Source organism: Phoca vitulina, unplaced genomic scaffold, assembly GCF_004348235.1.
Source record: "Phoca vitulina isolate PV1807 unplaced genomic scaffold, GSC_HSeal_1.0 scaffold9, whole genome shotgun sequence".
NCBI lineage: Eukaryota > Metazoa > Chordata > Mammalia > Carnivora > Phocidae > Phoca > Phoca vitulina.
The window spans coordinates 50,939,774-50,951,209 of NW_022589712.1; the positions used below are offsets into that span (position 1 = coordinate 50,939,774).

The 11,436-nt window shown below is 38.2% G+C and overlaps 1 protein-coding gene across 1 annotated transcript in view; it reads left to right on the forward strand.

The window, feature by feature from the left end:
- The window catches only part of AK9 (adenylate kinase 9), a 127,168-nt gene extending 121,850 nt beyond the window's left edge, over nucleotides 1–5,318 (forward strand). Inside the window, exons 34-38 of the mRNA XM_032408265.1 lie at nucleotides 753–922; nucleotides 1,143–1,241; nucleotides 3,314–3,416; nucleotides 4,588–4,702; nucleotides 5,116–5,318. Of these exons, the coding sequence (XP_032264156.1) occupies nucleotides 753–922; nucleotides 1,143–1,241; nucleotides 3,314–3,416; nucleotides 4,588–4,702; nucleotides 5,116–5,318 (690 nt within the window). The remainder of the gene's footprint in view (nucleotides 1–752; nucleotides 923–1,142; nucleotides 1,242–3,313; nucleotides 3,417–4,587; nucleotides 4,703–5,115) is intronic.
- Nucleotides 5,319–11,436: the final 6,118 nt, after the last annotated feature.

Sequence of the window (11,436 nt, forward strand, 5' to 3'; positions counted from 1 at the left end):
AGCTGGGCATCCAGGGGGTTAAGCTCCCACAGTGCAGAAGGGAAGTCACAGTCGTAGAAATGAAGAAAGATCTCACCTATGTCTCTCCTGTGCTTTAAAACGTTTTCATCAATCGGGTTCCCTGTATATCTGTATACTGTATTTCTGTTTAATGCAGCAGAATACAGATCTGTTCTAATATTATATCTATAATTTGTGAAGATAAAGGTTCATAGTTGAAAACTAATCAGATGCCTCTGAACATTTTACTTTCCTCTAAAGAGGTAGAATTTTCTTATCACTTTATTAAGGTGACATTTATTTCTTCCTGCATATATAAATGGCAGTCACAGAATTTTAAAACTGGAAGTGACACTAGAGATCATGCATCTGGTCTGCCCCCTCCATTTTACAGAGTGTTAACTAAAGCTAGAGAGTTAACTCCCCTGCCAAATAGCACCCAACTAGTCCATTATACTGCAGTGCCGGAAGACAGGTCAGCAAGTGATGTGCACTCCCCTGTGTCTGGCATATAGCACGAGCTCAATAAATATGTTCTGTGTGAATTAGTGAGGGAGTGAGTGAACAGTGAGAGAGATCAGGAGAGAGACCTTGGATGTCATCACTTGGGGAAAGAGTTACTGCAGAGCAGAGAGTAGCTCTCAGCTGGGTTGCTGCTGAAAATGGAGAAAAGCAGGAGAGCCCCCGTGGGTTTTTGACTGGCAGAGTACTCCTGTTTTAAACGGTTTTATTGCTGTAATCATTTCCTGTAGAAATTTTTGGAGAACCCAGAATTGTATGTGCCTCCGTTAGCACCTCATCCACTACCATCTGCCGACATGATCCCCAAAAGGCTGACACTGTCAGAGCTGAAGAGCCGATTCCCCAAGTGCGCGGAGCTGCAGGGCTACTGTCCAGTGACCTATCAGGATGGAAACCACAGGCAGGTCCTCACCCTCGGGGGAGGTTAGGGTGGTATCTCTACTCAGAATAGGCAGTTCCTATAACAATCTTAACATTTGGGTTAAAAGGTCACTATTATTTAACTGGAAAATGTTTTATCTCTTCCTTGAGTTGCATAGGTAGAAAAGGAAACATTTTTGACATTTTATTTATACAGTACTGCATATTAATTATACAATCTTTTTTTTCGTGTCTTTCAGATATGAGGCCCTTGTACCTGGTAACATTAAATTTGCTTTAGAATATCGTGATCGTATATATATTTGTGAGACTAGAGAAAAACTCGAGAAATTTTTGAGGTGAGACCATTCACTAAGTTACCAATATTGAATATCTTCTATGTTCATTGCACCATGCTGGTGTGTGTGTGTACATGCATAAATATATTTGTGTGTATAGACATACTTACGCATACATACATGCATATACACATATATACATACATGTATGATGATGACTAAGAACTTGTTCATGCTGTCCCAAAGCCTGAGGCTCTGAGGTACGTTAGACTTTACATACCTGTTAACAACAGAGTGTGATGGCACTTAGGGTGGGGAAATGCCAGGAGTTCTGGTAATGTGTAGCCCCAAAGTCTGGCTGAGTTGTCTGTTGGGGTAAGGCCTGAATGAGGAGTGGGAGTTGGGTAGATGAAGGGAAAGAGGGACAGGTTCCAAGCAGAGAGACCTACAAACAAACCTGGCCCAGGGGAATCACAGAACTGCAAGAAAGTCAGCATGGCTGGACATGATGAAGAGAAAAGGAAAGGATTGAGAGGTGAGGCTAGAGATGGTGAGCAGGGCCAGAGGGTGAAGTTCAGATAAAATCACCCTAAATTATTTGAACTTGACCCAAAAGGCAGTATGAATATATTAACTGGTTTTGCGTATTATATTCAAATTCGCTTCGGAGAGAGACCATCACTGGAGTGTTGATAATGGATTGGAGGCAGGAATACCAGTGCTAAGGCTGTTAGAATGATCTTGTCCAAAATAATACAGCATGTTTGAGGTCACCCATGAAGACTGGTGTGAGAAAAGCAGTGGGCTTAGGACCACACCCTGAGAAACACCAACACACAAATGTGGGGAAAAGAGCTTGCAAGGAGAATGATAAAGAAGAACCTACAGAGAAGTGAAGGAGAGCCAGGTCGAGGAGGCTCTGGGGAGGAGGGAAGAGAGAAAGTGTCCGGGAGCTGGGTGGGGGTGGGGGGTTGGCCAACAAGTTTAAATGCAGTTTAGAGGTCAAGCAAGAGAAGAGCTAAAAAGTGTGTCAGATTTCAGTTATAACGGGTCATCAGTGATCCTGGCAAGAATGATTTCAGTAGAGTGGGGGGCGTGGAAGGTAACTACAGCGTGCCACACTCTAGATGCGAGGTGAGGAAATGAAGACACCAGAGGTGACACACACAGAGGTTACCTACAGCAGCAGAGGGGGTGAAGCACCTGCGGGAAGCAGGCTGGGTGTGAGAGCGCAGGGCACGGTGGGGTCCGCTGCGGACCCGGCCAACAGGCAGGCCCCAGGTAAGGAGAGCCGCGGCTACTTATCTACTGCCAGACGTTTCTGTTTCACAAGTTGGAAACCAGATTTCTTTTTCTTTTTAAACCAAATTGGTCTGTTTTTGTTTTTGTTTTTTTAATGTTCATGACTGATTTAAATTTCTAAAAATACTGTGTGGATCAGATCGGATGGAATTTGTGCGGTAGTTTGTGACCTCTACTAAAGCTCACGGTTTGAAGAAGTTTAAAAAGAAAAGACACCAGTTGCTATAAATGATTTAGGATGGAAGGAGTGAAGGTTGTTTTTCTTTTTCCTTTTTTTTTCAATGAGGAAGATAGGAGCACATTTAAATGCAGATGAATGGGGATGATCCAATAAAGAAGGAAATGCCAAAGTGGAGAGAGAAAAATCACTCTAGAGAGGCTGGTGGGAGCGGGGGATCTAAAGTCTGAGGAGAGGGCGGAGAGGGCGGAGGCCGCTCTGACGGGGAGGTAAGCTCCCCACGGAAAGAGGAAGTGTGTGCAGCTCTGCTTGCCGTGAGCGGTTGAGGAAGTGCCCTTGGAACGGCTTCTGTCTATATAACACAGCATCTGTGTCGAGGGTTCCTTGGGAGTCAGGAGGATGAGAACAAAGTTTGCTATCGTTGCTGTGAAAAACAAGAAAAGTGAGCAAAGTGAGCAGCACTGGGGGCCAGGCAAAGTTGCAGGTCACAGATCTCTAGCAGTCCCCATCTTCTCACTTGTCACATTCTCTCCAGTAGAGAAAATCAGCGTGGTGAACTTTATCTCTTAGTTGTCTCTTACGCATCCACATTCCTGTGTATTCACAGTGAGTGTATTTGTGAGCATCCATCTGATGATCTTTATGTCCTCAGGTTGCCAGAGAAATACTGGAGCCAGAAGCTTCCGTACAAACTGCCCCCGTTGAAGGAGGCCATCCATCTCACGAGTCTTCCTTTGCCTGGATATCTGGAACAGGTTCAGTTACATGATTGTCTGTGTACATACATTAGTAGAGTACAACGATCTCTTTTTTAACAATAATTTTTATTTTGGTAACACTGAAATTCAAGGCAGAGTTTTCTGATTTTAAGCTGCAAATCCACTCTGAACCTATTTTGGTTTTGGATGGCTGGGAAAATAAGAAGTGAGAAGAACCCCTGCTTCTCTAGCTAATTTCCAAATATCTGCAATAAAGTGAAGAGAGAGCAGATTGTCGTGAAATTGTTTACATTTGACTTGTGGTTAGATTTCTTATTTTGAATGTCAGGGTCTGTAAAACTTTTTAAATTTGAAAGGTGCAGATTCAGTCTCCGAGAGGTTTATTCACTGCTCAAAAGTGTCCAGTTGCAATACCACCACAACTGAACTGGCAAAGTCATATTTTCCCCAAATCTAGGGGCAAATGCCCCCAAATGCTACTCAAGTCACATCTTATCATCTAAATATAACTCTTTTTAAACAAAATAAAACTTACCAGTAATCAACCATTATTTTAAAAGCTCTTTTAAATTTTTCTATAAAATTAATGCCTAGGGCACAATTTCATACCTTTCTCAGAAATTCTTAACCACTTCATTTTTTTCAACTTGCCTAGATGGTGAGCCTTCAGTCTGGTTTAATATCAAAAGGTAAGATGAGGCTCACCCAGAGAGGAGTAGTCTCATAAAGGCCACGTTTCATCAGGAGGGCCTCACCTCTTCTTTGCCCACACAGGGTTCCAGAATCTTTGCTGCGGTGACTGACAACTGTGGTCTCTGGAATTCCTTGCCAGGTGGTCAAGGGTCCTGACAGCAGAGGCAGTCTGGCCAGTTCTGGCAATGGAAGTAGAAAATGGGCCAAGACAACTCAAAGCCCAGGGACCCCTTCTTTTGTCTTTAATATTTTATGGAAAATGTCAAACATAAAAATAGAAAGGATTGTGTAATGAGGCCCATGTATCTATCAGCCACCTGACGTTCAGCCAATTTGTAATTTTCAATCTTCCTAATCAAAAGTACTTTGTGTTCCTTTCTATGTTCATTAAGTGGTCATTTAACCACCTATAGGCCCCATCCCCAACACCAAAGAATAGCCTCTTTATCTATTTGCCACTGAGAAAAGAAGCCAAATTCAAATATACATGTGCTCTACATTGTCCCCCCTGCAGGGTATCGCAACTTCACTAATTAAAGCAATGAATGCAGCAGGATGCTTAAAGCCCAAATTCCCGTTTTTAAGTATAAAGAGATCTGCACTACTATATATAGCATTTCACCTAAAAGGTATGTCTTCTTTAATGATATGCTACTCAGAACTAATTTAACATCATTTGTAGTATACGTGATAAATGTACAGGATTGTTGAGCTGAGTCGGCTGCTTGCATTGGTAGCACTGCAAATATTTTAATGAAATATCATTGTTGATAGCAAATATTTTAATGAAAATAACAAATTTGAGTTTCTAGTAAAGCAAGGACTACGAATTACGATCGGGTCTCAATAATCCATGCCATAGAGAAAGGTGAATAGAGGCAGTTATGATCTAAAATGGAATAATCCCCAAATCTTACTTGGGATTTGGATATCTTCTCAGTTATAGCTGTGCAACTCTTTCACACACATAGTTCTCTTTCTTTTTAATTTAATGATTCACTAACCTAACAGAAAACATTCAGTTCTGTGACATTTTCTACAGCCTTCAATCCCAAAAGTTCTGAATATACAAGAAGGAAGTACAAGAAGAAGTTGGAGCAATTTATGGAGAGATGTGAACTCATCACATACCTGGGTGCCAAGATGACCAGAAAATACAAGGAACCTCAGTTTAGAGCCATTGACTTTGATCATAAATTACAGACCTTTCTCTCTCTTAGAAATATAGACCCAGTTAATGGCTAGTTTGCTTGGGCAACTGCAACCAGGACGTCAAGAGTTATATGAAAGGGATAGAAGGAAATAGGTTGAAAATCTGGCCCTGTCTGCTGTACTTTTTCCCTTCTGAGTGATACACCGTGGCTGCCAGCCATCAAATGGACTCAAAGCTCTACTGGCCCAGAAAGGGTGCTCTTCTGGAAGCCTACATCTTGACATAATTTAAAAATGTATTGCTCTTTGCATCATGATTTGCATTCATACATTCATGCTTTAACGACATAGTTATTCCATTTAGAATATTTAGGTAACTTATTTTACTTAATCTATTGTTCAATTTCCTTTTTAACATTTTTAGCCTCTGTTAAAGAAAATTACTCAGTAAATGTTAGAAAGCTTCAAGGAACAAAATTAACATTGATATAAATAAAATAGAAACATTGGTTACACTTTCAACGTAAGGAGTTGTTTGTAAACTTCATGAACCTGAGACACTTTATCATTTTCCCAACAAAATAAATGCATTGAGATAACTAAATGGCTGCCTCTTTTCTTTTTCTTAAATATTCAAGAAGCAAGCTTTATACATTATTTTGTAATTAGAAATCACCTGGAGTTTTGAGAAGGATGAAATCTGGAGTCTTGTCATATGACATTATCCAGAAGTATGTATGTTAGAGGAAAACTCACTAAGTTGCATTTGAATGAGATTTTTAAAATATTATCAGTTTTTCAACAGCAATATAAGAAATGTAGAATATGAAATAGCAAGATTGGCTCTTCAAAAAATAAAAAATACAACTACTAACTGTGTGATCTTGGGTAAATATCAGTTTCTCTGAACGTTTGTTGTTTAATCTCCAAAATGAGTGATTTAGGGTTTTTTCCCAGCTTAATGAGGTATAATTGACAAAATTACATATATTTAAAGTGTACAACATGGTGATTTTGATACGGGTATGCATTGTGAAATATGTCCCACAGTCAAGTTAATTAACCCATCCATCGCCTCACATAGTTACTTTGTGTGTGTCTCTATGTGTGTGTAGTGAGAACCCTTAAGAGCCACTCTGTTAGCAAAATTTAAGTATACAATACAGTATTATCAACTATAGCCACCATATTATACATTAGGTCCTCAGAATTTATTCATACTATAATTGAAAGTTTGTACCTTTTGGCCAATATCTCCCATTTCTCCTACTGCCCAGCCCTTGGCAACCACCATTCTAGTTACTCTCTGCTTCTAATGAGCTTGACCTTTTTGGTTTTTTAGATTCCACACATATATGATGCCATGCAGTATTTGTCTTTCTCTGTCTGTCTGGCTTATTTCACTTAGCATAATGTCCTTCAGGTTCATCCATGTTGTCTTTGACCCTATAATTTCAACAATGTTAATTAAAAACTAGAAGGCTGTCCTATATATTTTTGTATAATATATTTTCATAACAAAATACGTTTAAACAAAAGAAAAAATAAGAATTGAGATTCTAACCAGAGGGTGAAAGACATTCCAGGAGTTAACAAACATGTATATTTACCAAATGTGAGCCAGGCATGGTGAAGACTGCTCAGTTTATACAAGCATGTATATATTTACAAGGACCTCTCTCAGTCTAGGGTAAGAAATAAAAATGTAAACAGATACACAACACCCCTACAAAATGCAGGAGATATAGGACCTAGAAACTGGAGCACTACTGAATTAGTCTTGTAAAATCTTTATAAAGTGGAGGTATTGACCCTATAAAGATGCCCTATTGGCACAGAACAATGTCAATTACTCTTCTGTCCCCCTCAGATACATTTAAGTCATGAGCTTTGGACTATAGTTTCTGCCCGCTACAGTTCTCAGGCAGCCATCATAGCCTGCAAGGATGTTTTTGATTCCCTTCATAATGTCAAAGGACTTCTACCAACCTCTAGTTGCTAGATGATTGTGACCCTCTCTTTCCTTCAAACTCCTGCTGGGTTCTCCACTGACCCAATTCACCCAGAAGCCAGTAGGTACTGGGCTTTGTTGAAGTCTTTGCAGCTTCCAGGGCCAAAAGATGGGGAAGAAGAGTGGAGATTGAATTTGGAGGGGAAAGAGAAAAAAATCTGGATAGCCTCTTCTGTATCAATATTCACCTGTAAGTGATCTTATAAGAATTTGTAATCTATACTCTGATAATTCCAGTATTAATATCCCAAATTCTGTTTTCATCTCTGAGCTGCAGACTCTTGTCTACATGTGCCTACTGTATATCTTTACTTGGTTATCTAGTTGACATCTCAAATTTAATATTCCCACCCCATACTTATTATTCACCCAGTTTCTCTTTCTCCAGTTTTCTCCCAGATTACATGGTAATGCTGTACACTCAGTTGATTTGGTCCCAAACCTAGGGATGAACCTGGATTGCATTCTTTCCTTCACTGCCCACATCTAGTCTCTCAGCAAGTCCTGTCAAAGATTACCTCCAAAATATACCATGAGTCTGGGCTCTTCTCATGTTTTGTACTCCTCTCACCTACTTTCCATGCTTCTGTTCATGTTCCTCTAGGATCAACTTTCCATCTAGCACCTGGAGCAGTCTTTAAATATATAAATCGGATTTCATCATTCTCTTTTTAAAATCTTCCAATGGCTTCCTACTTCAGTTAAAATAAAATCCAAACACTTTACTCTTGTCAGATGTGTGATTAATTTTATATGTCAACTTGAAGGGTATTTTTGGATGAGATTCAAATGTAAATCAGTGGACTGAGACTAAAATTGACCTCCGTAATGTGGGTGGGCTTTATCTAATTAGTTGAAGGCCTGAATAGAACAAACAGTGCAACCTCCTTGAGTAAAGGCAATTTTCCAGCAGACTGCCTTCAGACTTCATTTGCACTATCAACTCTTCTGGGTCTGAAGCCTGTCAGCTGACACTGCAGATTTTAGACTTCCCAACCTCCATAATCATCAAACCAATTCCTTGGAATAAATGTAAATCTCTCTCTCTCTATATATATATATCCCTTGGTTCTGTTTATCTTGAGAACTCTGGCTAATATAGCATAAAACACCTTGCATGATCTAGTCCTGCTTCACTTTTCAACATCTTCTCCATTCTCTTTTATCTCTTCCCTCCTTCTTTTGGATTGACTAGGACTTTTTAATTTCATTTCTCCTCTGAAGTTTTCAAAGTTATGCACTCTATTTCTATCCATTGAGTAGCTATCACTACTCTTAACATGAATGCTTAGTCTGAAGATAACCAATACCTCTATCCTTAAAACACTTAATAGTATTCACCAGCTTGCCATCTTAAATGCTATTTTATTCAATATTTCAGACCTAGTTTATTTATTATCCAAATTAGACATTTTCTTTTCATAATCAGTGTTTATTTAGATTTCCCCCATGTTTGCTGTTTTTCTCTCTGTCACCAGTCCCTCTTACATCTCAGACTTTCCTTGTAGGGTTATTTTCCTTCCTATAGTAGGGTTTGTTGGGGGTTAATGCTTTCAATTTTTGTTTGTCCAAAACTGTTTTGATTTTGTCCTTGTTCATTATGATAATTTTATGATATAAAAAATTAGAAATAGACAATCTCAATAAGCCTATATCTATTTAAAAAATTGAATCAATAAATAATAACCTTCCAAAATGGGAAGTGCCAGGCCCAGATGGTTCACTGGTAAATTCTATCAAACATTTAAGGAAGAAATTATACCATTTCTCTACAAAATCTCTATTTCTCTATCAATCTCTTTCAGAAGATAGAAGCAGAGGGAATACTTTCTAATTCATTCTATGGGGATATCACTACCCTAATACCCTAATACCAAAACTAGACCAAGACATTACAAGAAAAGAAAACTATAGACCAATATCTCTCATGAACATGGATGTAAAAACCCTAAGCAAAATATTAGCAAATTGAATCCAATAAGTATAGAAAGACTTATACGCCACAACCAAGTGAAATTTATCCCAGGTATGCAAGGCTGGTTCAACATTCAAAAATCAGTTAATGTAATCCACCACATTAATAGGTTAAAGAAAAATTACATGGTCATATCAATAGATGCAGAAAAAGCATTTGACAAAACCCAACACTCACTCATTATAGAAACTCTCACTGAACTAGGAATAGAAGAGAGCTTCAACTTGATAGATCATTTACAAAAACTTGAAGCTTATACCATACTCAATGGTGAGAAACTAGAAGCTTCCCCACTAGGATCAAAAATAAAGATGTTCCCTCTCACTACTCTTTTTCAACATCATACTGGAAGTCCTAACTAATGCAGTAATACAAGAAAAGGAAGTAAAAGTTATACTAATTGAGAAGGAAGAAATAAAAATGCCTTTGTTCACAGACAACACGATAATCTATGTAGAAAATACAAAGAATCAACCAAAAAACCTGGAATTAACAAGTGATTACAGCAAGGTTACAGTAAACAATGTTAATATATAAAAGTCAATCACTTTCATATATGCCAGCAATGAACAAATGGAATTTGAAATTGAAAACACAATACCATTTATATTAGCACCCGAATAAAATACTTAGGTATAAATCTAACAAAATACATATAATATGTATATGAGGAAAACTTCAAAATTGTTGAATGAAATCAAAGAACTAACTAAAAGGAGAGATATTCCATGTCCACGGATAGAAGACCATATTGTCAAGATCTCAGTCCTCCCAACTTGATCTGCATATTCAACGCAATCCCAATCAAAATCCCGGTAAGTTGTGAATACCAACAAACTAATTCTGAAGTTTGTATGGAGAGGCAAAAGACCCAGAATAGCCAGCATAATATTGAAGGAAAAGAACAAAGTCAGAGGACTTACACCACCCAACTTCAACATTTATTATAAGGCTACAATAATCAAGACAGTGTCATTTTGGCAAAAGAATAGACAGATTAGTGGAACAGAAAAGAGAGCCCACATAATTATATACAGTCAACTGATCTTTGACAAAGGAGCAAAGATGGTCTTTCCAACAAATGGTGCTGGACATCCACGTGGAAAAAAATGAATCTAGACACAGATTTTACACCCTTCATAAAATCACCTCAAAATGGATCACAGATCAAAATGTAAAATGCAAAACTATAAAATCCCTAGAAGACAACATGGGAGAACCTAGATGACCTTGAGTATGGCAATGACTTTTTAGATACAATGCCAAAGCCATGATCCATGAAAGAAATGATTGATAAACTGGACTTCATTAAAATTAAAAATTTCTGCTCTGCAAGACCTTGTCAAAATAATAAGAGGACAAACCTCAGCCTGGGAGAAAATACTTGCAAAAATATATATCTGATTAAAGACAGTTATTCAAAATACACAGAGAACTCTTAAAACTCAATAATAAGAAAATGAATAACCCAGTCTAAAAATGAGTAACAGACCTGAACAGACAATTCACCAAAGAAGATATGCAGATGGAAATATGCACATGAAAAGTTGCTCGATATAATGTCATTAGGGAAATGCAAATTAAAACAACAAGATACCACTACACACCTATTAGAATGGCCAAAATCCAGAACACTGACAATACCAAATGCTAATAAGGATGTGGAATAACAGGAACTCTGATCATTGCTGGTGGGAATGCAAAATGCTACAGTCACTTTGGAAGACAACTTGGCAGTTGATTACAAAACTAAACAACTAAACATACTCTTACCATATGAACCAGCAATAGCACTGCTTGGTATTTACCCAAAAGAGGTGAAAACTTATGCCCACACAAAAACCTGCGCAAAGATGCTTATAGGAGCAATTGCCAAAACATGGAAGCAACCAAGATGTCCTTCATTAGGTGAATGTATAAATAAACTGTGGTACATCCAGACAATGAAATATTATTCACCACTAAAAAGAAATGAACTATGAAGCTATGGAAAGACATGGAGGAAACTTAAATGCATATTGCTAAGTGAAAGAAGCCAATCTGAAAAGGTCACATACTGTGTGATTCCAACTATATGATACTCCAGAAAAGGCACATGGAGACAGTAAAAAGATCAATTGATTCCAGAAGTTAGCAGTGAAAGAAGGATGAATAGTCAGAGCACAGAGGATTTTTAGGGCAGTGAAACAATTCTATAGGATACTATAATGGTGGATTCATGTCAT